At 34.0% G+C, this 18,127-nt stretch overlaps 1 protein-coding gene across 1 annotated transcript; it reads left to right on the top strand.

Moving 5' to 3' along the window:
* The first annotated feature begins 1,551 nt into the window (after positions 1-1,551).
* LOC108903504 (zinc finger protein 809-like) lies at positions 1,552-3,710 on the top strand. The gene is made up of 4 exons (XM_023453999.1): positions 1,552-1,819; positions 1,877-2,145; positions 3,060-3,649; positions 3,706-3,710. The coding sequence occupies exons 1-4, from the start codon at positions 1,607-1,609 to the stop codon at positions 3,708-3,710; spliced, it is 1,077 nt and encodes a 358-aa protein (XP_023309767.1). The 5' UTR covers positions 1,552-1,606.
* The last annotated feature ends 14,417 nt before the right edge of the window (positions 3,711-18,127 follow it).

Raw genomic sequence — 18,127 nt, 5'->3', positions numbered from 1 at the left:
CAAAACTGAGAGTCTGGCGGTTTTTGTAAGTTACTCTTCAGTTCCGAGAAATCTATCGAAGGCGAGGATTTTCTTGCATTTAATTTCGTGTAGATAAATATGTTACTAAAAGTTATTGTGAAAATAATTGCATTGTCTCCGATTATTAGCAGCTGTTATGATTATTCGCTTCGAATTTACGATATTTTATAGCTTGATAAAAGCTCTAAACACGTAAAAACCAAAAAGAAAATCATTTTTGCAATATTAGTTTTGGTTTTCGAGATATCAGTTTAGAGAAAATGTATAGCTCGAAGCTCCAAGTAGATTCTTTTCTGTTCTATGGGTCTATGAGTCGCAATTTTTTTTATAGTAAAAAAACGCCTCTTCAAAAAGAGNCCCACAAATAAAAAAAAAACACAAAAACACAAACACACACACACACGACACAAAACACTACACAAACACACAGACAGCCTCTCCTACCCACCCCAAACAACCCCGGGACGCACATACGCTGACATGACCAGAAAAAAACAAAAACAAAAACACAACACCTCACCACACGCACACACAGACACGACACTGCGTCCAGCTGACGACCATGGTGTCGAATATGCAAAAATTATTCGACTTCTAATGGCTCGTCGGCCCTCCCAACCCTCCTGAGAATAATGGCGCGCGCGTAATGCAATCGTTTGCTTATTCGACATTCTCGCAAACGCGGAACGCAGCCGTAAAAAACGTATAAAGAACGCTGAATGCGCCCTATTCGTCTAGTGCTAGTGCAATGAGTTGTAATGAAGTATGCGGCCACAGAATATGTATATACTGTGGTATGGCTTTCACTTGCGTATGCCACAGATTTAATTTTGTGGTTATGTGAATGTGATTGTTTCTTTTATGACCAGGGAGACTAGATAAGGAGCACGAACTCATACGGAAAAATTGACAAAATTTGTCCGCGCCGCGCCATTATTCCAGGGCTAGAAATTGGCCTCAATGATTTGGGATCGAGGGGGATTATCCCTCTTTATCCTGCCTCATCTCGTGTAGGCCTGGACAGCCTTCGTAGGTGGGCCCCATCCGTCGTCTACCCCGACCGCAAATGCGGCCGGTGTAGGGCAATACCCCTAAGATGTTGACAGTGTACTAGCGTCAGTCGCTACCATTCTTGTTCTTCCCAGATTAGAAGAGGAAGAAGATCAAAAACTTTCTCGATTTGACGAAACAATTAAGGTTACATTAAAAATAAATCGTAAATCACGGTATTATATTATATTATATATGTTAAAGAAAATTATTGCAATGAGTGGTGTTCAAGGAACTTTGTGTAAGCTTTGTCTTAAAACTATAACCGATAAACGTTTTGAAATAATAGACAACGCTATTAGAGATATTCTACATGTTCTGTTGCTGAAATTGGTACGTCGGTGGAATATAATTAGATTAGATCTTAACATTTTCAAGTGTAAAGCAATTTTTAGTATTTAAGTATTATTTTCCACAACAGTTATTTTATTTTTTATTAAAGTTGCATATATTTCAGGAATTTGATAGCAATAACAAAGAGGTTATATGTAACGTTTGCAGAACAAAGTTAAATACTGCATCAGAATTTAAGACAATGTGTCTGAATACTGATAGCACAGTTATTCCATATGTGGATAGCAAAACAGTGCTACAGCTCGATTTAAGAGAAGTGTATATGCAGGAAAAGAAAAGTGAGTTAGTTTGCAATCAGAAAATATGTCGATTGTGTATGCAGCCAGTAGAAAGTGAGTTTAAGTGCATACGTGAAGAGGAACTTGAAGCTATTGAGAAATTGGCCCCTGAAATGGTATCAAGGATATTAAATATTTGCATTTTTTTAAATTTAAAAAATTGTACTTTACAGATTATAAACATCGTCAAAGATCCCATTGTATGTAAGCCTTGTTTTAATTCTCTGTGCACTCATAACGGTTTCCTAAAAGATTGCTTAGAGGGTGAAGAAAAAATTAAAAGTAGTTTTGATAGTGCAGCCACAGAAAGTCAAATAGATACGACTCCACTCGATTTATTTGCTAAGACAGAAAACCTGGTCAAAGAATTCGATATTAATGAGATGGAAATGTCAATCAAAACTGAATGTGTTGACATAAAATCGGAGGATGAGGAAAGGAGGTAAGAGAAGACTATTTTAACATTAATTTAAAACACCATGGTAGCATGAGGTTCTGGTGGTAAACTAATCCCGACAAATTATGAGATTATGGCGGTTATAAACGATATCGTACAAATTTTTAAACAATCATTAAGTGTAGGGTATTAAAATATTAGGAAAAAATATAATATCATTACACAATATTCAGTATGGCTTTAAATCAGATACGGGTGTAAAGAATGCTGTACTAGATTTAATTTATTTGTTAAATTTTTAAACTTCGATCAGAAAGCAAAATTTTTTTGAACAAAAAGCATTAATTATAAGCTAGAGAACTGGGTAAGTATATGGGATTTGAAGAAGAAACATGACTGATTGGGGGGGTATGCAACTTTTTGTGCTGGTCGTGAAAGCATTATAACCATTATAACTAATAGACTTGTCATACCAAAATGTTACACCTGTATAATCTGGAATTATTATTAATAAAATGTCCAAAACGAAATTCTTTGTTTTATTGCTTGCAAATGAATACCCTCTTTTTACACTATTTGAAGAGCAAGAATATTATTTCACTATAATAAAAATGAAATAATGTCTCTTGGAGTTCAGAAACCTATATTTGAATGTTTTTTCGTGAAAATGATTGGAATTTGCAATGTTTTATAGTAACACATAATTCAAACAACTCTAAAAGCGAGGACAATAGATAGAAATGACAAGCACTGATTTTGTTTTGGTACGGTAGTACAAATGTGTTAATTACAGATCTGGCCTCTTACGTCTCATTAATTTCCAATGTAAATATCTGTTTTTATAAAACTTCATTAAGAGTGATTTTCTGTGAAACATAATATTTTGGTATGTTTCACATATAATCCCTTAAAATTAAAACCTGATTTTCAAAAATAATTTGTATATGCAATTTTTTTAGGGATTTACCACTGCAGACCTCCAATATTGAACCATTTGAGGAGAGTGACTGCAAAGATGCAAAAGAGGATGGATGTAAACATGAGAATGGATCAGCGAACGAATGTCAAGAGAAACACAAAGCACAATTGTACAAGTGCAAGTTTTGTGATTTCGAAACAAAGCAGAGGACCAGCTTTAATAGTCATTGTATAAAGCACAAAGACACAAACAAATGTGATAAGGGCGATTATAAAACCACGCACAATGCAGTGACGCATAAGGATGCTACACAGCTGCCGATTTATAAATGCAAAATTTGCAACTACAAATCAAAGAAAAAGATACTTCTTATCAATCACCAGTTGGCACATAAGGATCCCTCACAGGTCAAAATGTACAGGTGTAACGACTGTGACTATGAAACTAAGTACAAGTGTGTCATCAAACTGCACCAACTGAAACATAAAGATCCTTCTCAAGTTCAAATGTACAGGTGTAATGACTGCCATTACGAAACTATATACAAGATGAATATCATAAAGCACCAACTGAAACATAAAGATCCTTCACAGGTTCAAATGTACAGGTGTAACAATTGCGATTACGAAAGTAAATACAAGAATGCTATTAAAATGCACCAACTGAAACATAAAGATTCTTCACAGGTTGAAATGTACAGGTGTAACGACTGTGATTTTAAAACAAAATATAGGAGTCATTTCAAAAAGCACCAACTGAAACATAAAGATCCTTCACCGGTACAAAAAATGTATAAGTGTAACGACTGCGATTACGAAACTAAATACAGGAGTAGTATAATACTACACCTACTGAAACATAAAGAGCCTTTGCAAGTTCAAAAGTACAGGTGTAACGATTGTAATTATGGAACCAAATACAAGAGTAATATGGAATCACACCAACTGACACATAAAGATCCGTCCCAAGCTAAAATATACAGATGTAACGACTGCGTTTATGAAACTATAAACAGGAGTTATATCAGAAAGCACCAACTGAAACATAAAGATCCTTTGCAAGTTCGCATGTATAAGTGTAACAACTGTACATATGAAACAAGATATAGAAATGTTATCAAAATTCACCAACTGAAACATAACAAGAAACAAATGTATAGGTGTAGCAACTGTGATTATGAAAGCAAATATAGGAGCCACATTAAACGTCACATGTTGAACCATAAAGAACCTTCGCAAGTGCAGACTTTCAGATGCAACGTTTGTGATTATGAATCGAATCATAAACCCAGTTTCACTAAGCATATTTTGGGGCACAAGAAGAAGTGCGACCGTGCTAAGCGTCAGGTGAAACACAAAAGTGCATTGTACAAATGTAACTTTTGTGATTTCAAAACAAAGTGGAGGGGCAGCTTTAATCGCCATGATAAAAGACACAAAGACGCAAATAAATGGGACGCTCCACAACTGACACATAAAGATCCTTTGCAGGCTCAAATGTACAAGTGTAACGACTGCAATTTCGAAACTAAGTACAAACAAAGTATCACACAGCACCAACTGAAACACAAAGATCCTTCGCAGGTCAAAATGTACAAGTGTAACAATTGCGATTATGAAACTAGAGACAAGTGTAATATCATAAAGCACCAACTGAAACATAAAGATCCTTCTCAGGTACAAATGTACAAGTGTAACAACTGCAATTACGAAAGTAAATACAAGAACGCTATCATAAGGCACCAACTGCAACATAACGATCTTTTGCAAAATCAAAAGTACAGGTGTAACGATTGTAATTATGGAACCAAATACAAGAGTAATATCAAATCACACCAACTGACACATAAAGACCCTTCTCGAGTTAAAACATACAGATGTAAAGACTGCAATTACGAAACTATAAACAGGAGTTATATCAGAATGCACGAAAGGAAACATAAAAATCCATTGCAAGTTCACATGTATAAGTGTAACAACTGCACTTTTGAAAGTAGATATAGCAATGTTATCAAAAAGCACCAACTGAAACATAAAGATTCTTCGTAGGTTCGAACATACAGGTATGACTGTGACTGTGAATCCAAATTCGAGAACTGTATTAAATATCATGTGTTGTAGAATAGAAAACCTTCTTAAATGCAAATGTATTTGTGTTTTAAGCAGACTTAATTGGTAAACCAAAAAGCGTTGGCAAGTATAATTTACTGCTCACTGAAGTTAAAAGTGCAGGGTGTAATTTTGAGTGTGGGTCATATTTATACAGAGGCTTCCTTTGACCTTTAGAAACACGTGTCAAGAGTTAATTTTTTCAAATTTCATTGTAAAAACTTAATTTGTTTATTAACCTCGCTTTAGTAATTTTTTGTACGCGCTTTAGTCGCAATGCATACACAATTCGACACCATTAGCCGCGAATTACTTTTGTTGAATGGGTGTTCGCCACATTAACAGTACTTAACAAGTAACTTAGCAAAAAACTCAAGCGGTAATCAATAATAATAAATGAAATACACAAAAATAAATAGTCCGTTGATGGCTGTCAGCGATGCAAAACATTCAAATTTACAGATGTACTGTCTCCAAGTGCGGAACAACTGGCACCCTTCGCTTTGGTCACGGTTTACCGGCACTATCTCCCTTGCACATGCATTGTAGATTGCCTACAATTCATGTATTTGTAATACGTGAATATTTCAGTGGCGTACACAAGTATTAAAGTGCATTTTAAAAAACTAGTTATAACTCGAAAGAATTACAGATTTGTATTCAGGGGAACACCTACTATTATCCCTAAAAAACTGATCCCCACTTAAAGTTGCACCGTGTTTGGTCAAAGATGGATGTATTTGAAAGTTAGCGGTGTGAATATGACAACGACCCTACACATGTGGAAGTGAAGTAAAATAAAACGCCTGCCTTCAAATGTGTACTGTTTCTCACAATGTAACATGTGCTGATTGACGAACGGTTTATAATTTAAACACCTTATATTATTTTAAATGTTTATATATTTTTTAAAAAGTTATATTCTTTACTGTGTAGACCTTATAAGTAATCAAAAAATACAAGTTAAAATAAAGGTGCATGATTTTTTTAAATAGAAAGCTGTTGAGAACTGCTGGTTTCGCTGTGTATTTACCCGGTGGAAGAACAATCATCCAGTGTTCCTGGTAATACATACAGGGGTTCCAAGTTTTAATCCATCAGTATTAGGTGGTGGATAGAACAACCAAAAAATATGTCTTCTACTTTATACGAAATTCAATTCGTTTTTTAATTATTATTTTTTTTTATCTTAAATGAAGCCTGTCACAAATTTGAACAAATCGAAAATGATTCTAAAACTGATCCCAAAAAGCCCAATATAACCCACACCCAATTTAATTCAAACATCTTTATTATTTCCGAGGATATTTACTGTAATTTAATTTTTTAGTGAAATTTTAACACCCTATTTCTCAAAAACAGATTCGAAGAGAGTTGATTAGATAACGTTTTTAAAGTGTGATAGGTTAAAACTGGGACGTCTTTTATTACCCCATCCCTATACAAGCAAGAAGAGCGCCAGAAGAAAGGGCCCTAGCCGGCGGGGCCCAGCCAGGACAAAAGGAGGTCCCACAAAGCGCCTACACCGGCCGCATTTGCGGTCGGGGTAGACGACGGATGGGGCCCACCTACGAAGGCTGTCCAGGCCTACACGAGATGAGGCAGGATAAAGAGGGATAATCCCCCTCGATCCCAAATCATTGAGGCCAACTTCTAGCCATGGAATAATGGCGCATCCCGATACTATAAGTTTTTAAACTGAACCTGGAATAAGATAAGATCAACCTGAACAAAATCAAGATGCGAGTGGTACCACTCTCTGTTCTATCATTTCGCCTTTGGTGTAGTGCACTATCTACACATTTTACCTTCGAGTGTAACGTAGTGCAGATGAAAGGAAAATACCTATAATTTATGTAGATATACACTACACAACAAAAGCCATTTTCTAAACAAGTGAATTGGACTAATTGGAATTGTGTGCAAAATAATTCTTGCAGCAACACTCATTCTTTATTCGTCATCTTACTGTATTTTAAATAGTTGTCATCATTTTTATCGTTCCCGGGATAGAAGAGGAGGAAGAACATAAACTTTTTTCATCTATGTGCTAATTGAGGTTAGAATAAATAGAGCACGACGACTACGACTAGTGGTTTGTTAATTATGTTTCAAAGAAAAATGTTGTAATGACTGGTGTTCCAGAAGCTTTGTGTAGGCTTTGCCTTAAAACCATAACCGATAAAGGTTTTGAAGTAATAAACAATGTTACTAAAGGCATTCTAGATGTTCTTTTGCTGAAATTGGTAAGTCCGTGAAAGATGTTAGTTTTTACTTTCTCAATTCGTACAGTTTTGAATAATTTCAACACGTGTATAGTAACGTAGCAGTACTACATTTGTATTTTTAGTTAGTTATTTTCTCCACATTAATGTTCTTCCTGTTTGATTAAAGTTGCATGCATTTCAGAAATTTGATGGCGAGAGCAAAGAGGTTATATGTAATGCTTGCAGAAGAAAACTATATGCAGCATCAGAATTTAGGTCAGCATGTCAGAATACTGATAACAGTATTATTCCGTATGCGGATAGCGGAAAAATGTTACAGCTCGATATGAGAGAAGTGTACATGAAGGAAAAGAGATGTGACTCAATTTCAGATAGTCAGAAAATATGTCGATTGTGTATGCAGCCAACAGAAAATGAGGTTAGGTGCATACGCGAAGAGGAACTTGAAGCTATTCAGAAACTGACTCCTGAAATGGTAAGAATGGCATTAAATACTTATATTTTTTTGCAATTTAAAAAAAAACTACTTTCCAGAAAATAAATATCATCAAAGATCCTGTCGTGTGTAAACTATGTTTTGATTCTTTGTGTACCCACAACAGTTTCCTAAAAAGTTGCTTAGAACTGGAGGAAGCAATTAAAGGCGTCTATGAGAGTTCAGCCATAGAAAGTCAAATTGAAACGTCACCATCTGATTTTTTCGTTAAGATTGAAAACCAGGACAGTGAATTCGATATTAGCGAGATGGAACTGTCGATCAAAACTGAATGTGTCGACATAAAATCTGAAGATGAGGAAAGAAGGTAAGAGGAGACTACTTTTATATTAATTTAACCTTTAAGTCAGTGGCGGCTCCTCGGGGTGGGCAGGGTGGGCAGTACCCACCCTGAAATTTTCAGAAGAATAAACAAAAATTTGTGTATATATTTATCAAAGTGATTTGACAATTCTTATAAAATTAAATCTCCTTTGAAACTCCCCCTACCAAATTTTAAAATTATATTTTAATCATGATCTCGGCAGCAACCAACATAACATTCGGGCTAGCCCGTGGCCGCTGAATTAAACAACGCCGTACCCCAACCATACCTTGCATGCTTATACGCACCTAGGACTAGACAGTAATCGGAAACGTAAGTCCATCACTAATTTAGAATATTTGGCCCAAGTCGGGCGAGCCCGCACACCGCACACAGCTCGCATATACCCATTGAGCACCCATCGAGTGTTGTATCGACCACCTAAGACTTTTCACCAGTGGTTGGAAATATATATACGTATATTTATTTGCTGTAATTTTGTTCTTTAAATGAATTTTTAAATATTAGAACAATTTTTCCCTGCAAAGGTATTCCAGAAAACAAATTTTAGTAAACGAAATAATAAACCGTTTTATAATAATTTGTAAATCGCGTAAAAAAATAAATATCTATGGTGCTATGTTGAATGTTCTTTGATAATTATAATTATTAAGGTTATTTTAACTCGTTACTGTTAAACTGAATTAAAAGTGATTGCTGAGAAATTTTCAATATTTGAATAGATTCTAGTTTGTAAACATGGGAGTGATGTAAATTATTTTTGGGATGATCTCGGCAGCAACCAACATAACATTCGGGCCAGCCCGTGGCCGCTGAATTAAACAACGCCGTACGTTGCCTGCTTATACGCAGGGCTAGGACTAGAGAGTAATCGGAAACGTAAGTCGTTCACTAATTTAGAATATCTAGCCCAAGTCGGGCGAGCCCGCACACAGCCCGCATACTCATCGAGTGTTGTATCTGCCAGCTACGGCTTTTCGCCAGCCAGCAGCGGTTGGAAATATATTATGTATATTTATGTGCTGTAATTTTGTTCTTTAAATGAATTTTTGAACATTAGAACAATTTTTCCCTGCAAAGGTATTCCAGAAAACAAATATTAGTAAACGAAGTAATAAACCGTTTTATAATAATTTGTAAATCGCGTTAAAAAATAAATATCTATGTTTTGAATGTTCTTTGACAATTATATTTATTAAGGTTATTTTGAAGCGTTACTGTTAAACTAAATTAAGAGTGATTGCTGAAAAATGTTCAATATTTTAATAGATTCGAGTTTGTAAATATGGAAGTGATATAAATTATTTTTAGGACTTTTAAATTCGATACATATTTATTTATTTTTTCAAATAATAAACTGTTCGATTAAAAAAAATAGCTTCTATTTAATATATTTTTTTTATTTCAATCAGATTTTTAATAAATTATCATTTGAATATACATAATTACCTAAAATAACTCTACTCTCCGGGCAAGCCCTTCGACTTCACTCGTATATTCTTCGGGTACTTACGTGTAATCTGCGGTTTGATGTTAGTTTTATTTCATAGATTAGGAAGGTAGAGATTTGTTATTCCTTGTACTTCACGACTTGGTTGTTTGTAAGTTCTAGGTTAGGGTTAGTATAGTGGTTTAGGTAAGTTTTTAATGTTTAATAGTTTGGAATAAAGCAAAATGGTAAGCCGAAAATAGCGAATTGGTGAGTAGCAATGGTGATATTATTAATTTTTTATTAAATAAAAAATTTTGTATGTTAACTTTCGATGATAAATTATTATTTATTTCAAGATTAAAACCTACGCCTGACATGAAAAATTTAATAAATAAAAACAATTGCGGAAGTAACAGATCATTTAGTAAAAATTGGTACAATAAATATGAGTGGTTAAAAGGTAATGAAACCAGAAACAAATTATATTGTTGGAATTGCTTACAGTTTAATGAAAAAAGTAAAACTCCATGGAATTATCTAGGATATTCAGATCTGAAACATATAAATGAATCTTTAAAAAAAACACGAGCGATCGGAGGAGCATACATATTCAACATTAAAATTTAAATTATTAGGAAAACAAAACATTCAAACTTTTCTTGATTCTGCATTTCGTGAGAATATTTTAAACCATAATAAAGTCGTGGACGAAAATAGAGACATTGTAAAGCGCCTTATTGATTTGGTTATTTACTTATTTATTTATTTATTTATTTATTTATTTACTTATTACAATTTTAGTATAATTTATCGTTAGTAATTTCAGCTATAAAAGTGATAGAGAATTTTACTATTTGTTTAGAGAATAATATAATTTTTTATGTCCTTCTATGCCTTAATCCTTGCCTTATCCCCTATTCCAGCAAGAAATCACTGTGATGACATTCTCGTTTGTTCTTGCTGAACTATAAGGTATACTTTTGGAATAACTAATATAATTTTTAGGTATATTTATATTAACTATCTTCATAATTCTTAAGTTTTTTACACTTTCAAAAGTAAATAGACTAACGTAGATTGCAATTAATATATTGTTAAGTTACATGAAAGAAAAAATATTTTGCCCACCCATCTCAAAAAGTCACGAGCCGCCATTGCTTTAAGTACTGACCTACATTTTAGAAACATATATATTTATGTGTCATCTGAGAGACTACTTTTAAAAAAATACTATGGTATTATTTATAATTTGAAATACTTTTGTTTAAGTATAATATACTTCATTATAATGGTGATATAAATTATAAACATTGAAAAAATATATATTTGGTAACTGAAGATAAGAAAATGTAACATAAAAGCATATATACCGTGCATTGTGATAAAAAAATTAATGCAAAACTAAATTCAGTTGCTTTAAATATTAAACAAATATTAAAGAAGTGTACATAGAAAATACGAAAAAATGATAAACAATAATATTTACAATCGTCAAAAATATGCTTCCCACACATCTTCCACGCAGCGGATGCATACCTTTTTTTTTACACTGAAGGCATATAGGCTTCTAAATCTTACATGTGTTACACAAGTATTTTGTGATTCGCCTCTTCTTATTTGGGAAAATGGAACATATTTTTTGTTTTTCTAATCTATCTAAGTTGTTTTAGAAAAGTTTTGGAAGAACTCGCTTTTCTGGGCATTTTGAGAGAGGAAACAAATACGTGTACGCCTAACTATAGTTACACTCGTACTGACGTGTCGTCTACCGGACGACATTTAACTTTCAGTTTCCAGTTACTTCGGTACTATTTAGTAATATTTCGATATCGAAAATTTTAAAATAGCGGTAGACTATCGGAAGACATGTCAATACTTAAGGGTTAATAAATGGCACAGTGCCTCTTCGAGGTACCGTTATGACTTATACAATTAAATTGTTGCATAACTATAACGTTAAACTATTAAAGCATATTATTAACTTGTGTTACTTATCATTCCAGTGTAAGCAATCCTACTTATGATTCAGTTTAATTCTTTCCAGGCATCTTTTATATTAAAAGTCCAAAATTGTAATTTTTAATTGCTAGATTAGTAAAATTTCTTTTGTAGCTTAATGTTTTCATTGCTGGAATTTTATGAGTCTTGCACTGACAATTTTAGTTCCACATTAGAATTCATACAAAGGGGCCTCTAGAATATGGTAATCGCCACTTCTAAGCCAAATTGCTTAATTTTTCCGTTAAAACGGGTCAAAGTTAGCAAAAAATTTTGTTTTTTCTCCACATAACTCTAAAACGCTTTGTAACTGAGACATTTTCTCGAGTGAAGACGTAACGGTTACTCATTGTTCATTGTAAATGAATCACTATGACTGATGAAGGCTCTGTTTTTGGCTTCACCCATAACCCCTTAATACTAAAGCCTCCCTTTGGAAAATACCCTGTATATGTAATTTTTTTTAGCGACACGCAACTGCAGAACTCCAATAATGAACCATATAAAGGTGCAGAAGAGGACGGACGTAAACACTCCACTAAATACAACGCGTTGCCGCATAAGGATACTTCGCAACTGCCGATTTATAAATTTGTTGGTTGCAACTACGAATCAAAGAATAAAACACTTTTTATCAAACACCAGTTGGTACATAAAGATCCTTTGGAGGTACAAATGTATAGGTGTAACGACTGCGATTACGAAACCAAATATGAAAGAGATATCAAACATCACCAACTGAAACATAAAGATCCTGCGCAGGTTCAAACGTACAGGTGTAACGACTGCGATTACGAAACTAAATATAGAAAGGGTATCAAACAGCACCAACTGAAACATAAAGATCCTTCGCAAGTTCAAATGTACAGGTGTAATGACTGCGATTACAAAACTAAATACAAGAGGAACATCAAACGGCACCAACTGAACCATAAAGATTCCTCGGAGGTTAAAACGTACAGGTGTATGGATTGCAATTATGAAAGTAAATGCAGCAGCCATATCAAACGACACCAGCTGAAACATAAAGATCATTCGCAAGTTCAAATGTACAAGTGTAACGACTGCGATCATAAAACTAAATACAAGGCTAGTTTCAAACGTCACATATTGAGGCATCGCCAAATGACATTTAAGAACTCTTCACCAGTATCGATGTACAAGTGTGATGTTTGCGACTACGAAACAAAACATGAGAAATATTTCACCAGTCATCAGTTGGTACATGAAGATCCCTCGCAGGTTCAAATGTTTAGGTGTAACGAGTGCGATTATGAAACTAAATACAAGAATGCCATCAAACTGCACCAACTGAAGCATAAAGATCCTTCACAGGTTCAAATGTACAGGTGCAACGACTGCGATTACGAAACTAAGTACAAGGGTGACATCAAAAAGCACCAGTTGAATCATAAAGATCCTTCTCAGGTTCAAATGTACAGCTGTAACAACTGTAATTACAAAAGTAAATACAGAGATTACATCAAAAAGCACCAGTTGAAACATAAGGATCCCTCGCAGGTTGTCATGTACAGGTGTAACAATTGCAACTATGAAACTAAATATAGGAGTAGTATCAAATGTCACATGTTGAGGCACGTAGGCCCTTCGCTAGCGTAAAAGCACTTGTATGATTACGAAACTATATACTATCAAGAATTATGTTTTGAAACAATGAAAATTATTCACAGGTGTCGGCTGATAAATGCAATTTCTGTGACTGCGAAGCTAAGTATGAAAGACCTTTTAACAGTTATCAGTTGCTACAGAGCTTTCATAAATGATTACAAGCCGCGTGACCATTAATTCTGTTTGTAACAGTAATTTTATTTTCTTCGCTTTGGCAATTAAATTTCGGTAAAATTAAGACCACATTAAAACGCAACATTCTGTTTCATCGACTGTGATTGGTGTAATTTTTCATGAGATACTATTCAACCAATCAGCGATTGCAGTACCTCGTGCGTAGATATAACGGTTTCTCATTGTCATTAATATTGGTGGTGTCAAGATTTAGGGAATTTATTCCTATTTATTATTTGAGAGCAGATTAATAAAATAACCAAATAGTTGTGTATTATTTTTTTATAAAATCTGAACAGAAATCCTACTCGCGAACATATTGTAAATGCAACTAAAAATTTCCAATGCGTTTAGTCGTTTGACCTTGAAAATTAAAAAATTTTGCCTGCGGCACTTTTTTCTTGCTGACCTAGTAAAAAAATCCATGGGCCTCACCTATTCACAATGTCACGAGCCGCCATTACAAAGATACATCGTAGGTTCAAATGCGTCAAAGCTTATTCTGTTCCCTTCTCTAATTATTAACTGTTCTGCATTGTGTTTTATTAGTGTTAATTTCAGACCTAGGATTAAGTTTTAATCACCGTTGTAGTTTTGTATTAGTAGACTTGTATGAATTAAATACAATTTAACTGTATGTGATGACTTTTATCTTAATGTAACACCGTTTCATATCGTGAAATTATGTTACATTTGTGAGAACGTTTTTGAAGTATACCTATTTTAAAGTGATTTTTTACATCACGGAGAACAAAAATAAAAGAAAATTACAATTTGGGGTGTATAGCAAATGTCTTGATTTAAATAAATAAAGACCAGTTTGAAAATTACATTTCTGCAAAAAATTTAAATTTTTCTAGTGTCTCCACGTCTACTTCTCCAATATTAAAAGGTAGTCCATAAGGGTAAAGAATTATATTTAATCGCAAAAAAGTATAAGAAACGTTGACATTATTTTTTATTTACCTGCAGTCAATCAACTGTGGGATCAATTTAAAACTAAGTAGAATTCAATCCAGAAAGGAGACTAGCCTTTGCTACAAAGTTAAACAGCCGTATAAATCAAGCATGGCAAAGTCACAGCTAATCGGATTTAGTGCAATATTTTCTTGTTCTTTTTTCATGTTGAACTTTCGCAGCATTTGTTGACGGAATTCGAAAGGGAAGTTGTTTTTCTTCGCGCCCCGAGTGTCATCTGTCGGTCTGCTATCAGCATCGACACACAAACGGTACCACTACTAATTTCGACCCCTTCTATAATTTCGCCTATGTTTGGGTGTATTGCACTATCTACACATTTTACTCACGAGTGTATCACAGTGCAAATGAAAGGAAAACACCTACAATTTATTTAGAGATACACAAAAAACGCCGTTTTCTCTTACAGCATATACTACTGGAACCGAGAGTTGTAGTGGTGGTTTAGAGAAAGAGAGAGAGGTTAAGAAGATATTTGCTATCTCTGTTTAACAGTACACGTTTGCATATCTCTCTCTCTCTCTCTAAAGCTCCGCTACACTCTCAGCCACTGGACGCTGTCTTCAGTAGTACATGCTCTTAGTTTTTTCTAAACAAGTGAATTGCAATTCGTGTCAAATGAAATGTTACGGCAATGGTCATTCTGGCATTCGTCATTTGAGTACAAGTATTTTAAATTAGTTGTCTTCATTCTTATCGCTCCTGGAATAGAAGAGGAAGAAGAACTAAAACTTTTTCTATCTCTGTATTAATTGAGGTTAGAATAAATATACGAGTTGACGAGTAATTGTTTCTTAATTACGTTGCAAAGAAAATTGTTGTAATGACTGGTGTTCTAGAAACTTCATGTAGGCTTTGCCTTAAAACTATAACTGATAAAGGTTTTGAAGTAATAGACAACGTAATCAGAGACATTCTAGATGTTCTTTTGCCGAAATTGGTAAGTCTGTCAAAGATGTTAGTTTCTACTTTCTTAATTCGTACACTTCTCAATAATTTCAACACGTGTTTAGAACTTAACAGTACTAACTTTGTATTTTTAGTTGGTTATTTCCTGTCACACTTGTTTTATTGCTGGTTGATTAAAGTTGCGTACATTTCAGAAATTTGATGGCGAGAGCAAAGAGGTTATATGTGATACTTGCATCAGAAAATTATATGCAGCATCAGAATTTAAGTCAGCATGTCGGAATACCAATAACACTATTATTCCGTATGTGGATAGCCAAAAAATGTTACAGCTTGACTTGAGAGAAGTATATATGAAGGAAAAGAAAAGCGAGTTAATGGATATTTCAGACAACCAGAAAATATGTCGATTGTGTATGCAGCTGGTAGAAAGTGAGTTTAGGTGCATACGTGAAGAAGAACTTGAAGCTGTTCAGAAATTGGCTCCTGAAATGGTATGAGTGATATTAAATACTTGCATTTTTTACAATTTAAAATAAACTTATTTGCAGGAAATAAATATTATTAAAGATCCCGTTGTATGCAACACATGCTTTGATTCTCTGTGTACCCACAACAGTTTCCTAAAAAATTGCTTAGAACTGGAGGAAACAATTAAAGGCGTTTATGATGATTCAACCATAGAAAGTCAAATCGAAACGTCGCCAACTGATTTTTTCGTTAAGATTGAAAACCTAGACAGTGAATTCAATATTAACGAGATGGAAATATCAATCAAAACTGAGTGTGTCGACATAAAATCAGAAGATGATGAAATGAGGTAAGTGAACAGTATTGTCTTATTAACTTAATAAATAGCACAATGCCAGGTCGTGGTACTGTTAGGATTTGTACGATAACACAGCCACACAGAAAAAAAAGTTGGGTATACTTTTTATGCGACATATATTTTTTGTAGTAATTTGGCCTCCTGAACACGAATCTGGGGTCAGAATTGGCCCATCACGTCACAATTTTTTCCTAACCTCAAAAAACTTGTGAAAAATAGTGAAAATTGATGAAAATTTACTGGGAAAATTTGGAAAAAAATTTATTTCCACATCAAATAGTACATTTTTATGTAAAAGACTCTGCTGAATTCAAATCCACTGTCAGAATTGAGCTAGAACGTGTGGTTTTTTTTCTAACCTCAAAAAACCGAGCAGGAATCGCTATTTTCAAATTCTGAGCGGATTTTGACCAGATTTTGTATAAAGGGGTTTTTTGGGTCGCTGATTACGAATATGAATTCACATTGTAAAAATTCAAGATGGCTGATCCAATATGGCGGGTGTACTTTTTTGAAATCCACCGATTTCAGTAAAATTTGGCATCATAAGGATTGCTGGTTGATCTCACCTTCATTAATCACACATCTGGAGCCAGATTTTCATAAATCAAGGTAAAATTTGTAGGCAGAGTCATAATTTTAGGCCGAGTAGGCGGCATTTTTTCGGCAAAGTCACATTTTTAGATTGAAGGCATAAGCAGATGCAGTGATGTGCTGTGTGGCAGTAATGTGTCCTTTTCCTTGAACTTTAAAATTATTAAGAAATAAAAGCATCTAAATGCCATAGGAAAACTGCATAGTAGTTAAAAAAATCTGATTGGAAAACCATAAGCCCATGCACGACTAAATAAATGAAAGAATAAAGTAGAAACTTTTTTGTCTTGTCCCATGGAAACAAGCACATCACACTACACATCATTACATGTGTAGAGTCCTTAAGTCATTTTTTTAAGCGAAGTCACATTTTTAGACGGAGTGGAATCTTTTACCTTGATTTATGAAAATCTGGCTCCAGATGTGTGATTAATGAAGGTGAGATCAACCAGCAATCCTTATGATGCCAAATTTTACTGAAATCGGTGGATTTCAAAAAAGTACACCCGCCATATTGGATCAGCCATCTTGAATTTTTACAATGTGAATTCATATTCGTAATCAGCGACCCAAAAAACCCCTTTATACAAAATCTGGTCAAAATCCGCTCAGAATTTGAAAATAGCGATTCCTGCTCGGTTTTTTGAGGTTAGAAAAAAAACCACACGTTCTAGCTCAATTCTGACAGTGGATTTGAATTCAGCAGAGTCTTTTACATAAAAATGTACTATTTGATGTGGAAATAAATTTTTTTCCAAATTTTCCCAGTAAATTTTCATCAATTTTCACTATTTTTTACAAGTTTTTTGAGGTTAGGAAAAAATTGTGACATGATGAGCCAATTCTGACCCCAGATTCGTGTTCAGGAAGCCAAATTACTACGAAAACTATATGTCGCATAAAAAGTATACCCAACTTTTTTTTTTCTGTGTGTCTGAATTAAGCTGATGCATAAATATAACATTAAACTATTAAAGCATATTATTAACTTGTGTTACCTACTTATCCCAGTTTAAGCAATCAATTACCGTACCTGTTCATAAGGTTAGTGCTATAGAAATTGTAACAAATTATAAGCCTAAATTGGTTATAAACAGCTTGCAAAAATTTTTGAACAATCAAAAGTTTGGTTAAGAAATTACTACTAATATGTATTAATATGGCACACCTTCGTCCCAAATGTTATTTTACCACAAAAATACAGTGGAGAATTTTTAATAATTAACTGGTAAAACATATTGCATAATAGTTTTGTCTACTTGTCATCGTCTACATTTTTTAATCTCTGTGTACTTGTGTATAGATCTTATTCCACGTAGTAACTGAAGTAGAAATGGGAAAATACCTCCGCCCCTTTGTAAATGTACTTATATGTATATTGTTTTGCAGGTATCCTTATAATTTCAGT

Source organism: Anoplophora glabripennis, unplaced genomic scaffold (assembly GCF_000390285.2).
Source record: "Anoplophora glabripennis isolate ALB-LARVAE unplaced genomic scaffold, Agla_2.0 scaffold163, whole genome shotgun sequence".
Lineage (NCBI taxonomy): Eukaryota > Metazoa > Arthropoda > Insecta > Coleoptera > Cerambycidae > Anoplophora > Anoplophora glabripennis.
This window is presented reverse-complemented; position numbering and strand designations above follow the sequence as displayed.

Coding starts and splice junctions, on each gene's coding strand:
- LOC108903504 (XM_023453999.1), top strand. CDS start 1,607: ATGTGTCTGAATACTGATAGCACAGTTATTCCATATGTGGATAGCAAA. Junction 1,820..1,876: donor AGAAATTGGCCCCTGAAATG/GTATCAAGGATA, acceptor TGTACTTTACAG/ATTATAAACATCGTCAAAGA. Junction 2,146..3,059: donor TCGGAGGATGAGGAAAGGAG/GTAAGAGAAGAC, acceptor CAATTTTTTTAG/GGATTTACCACTGCAGACCT.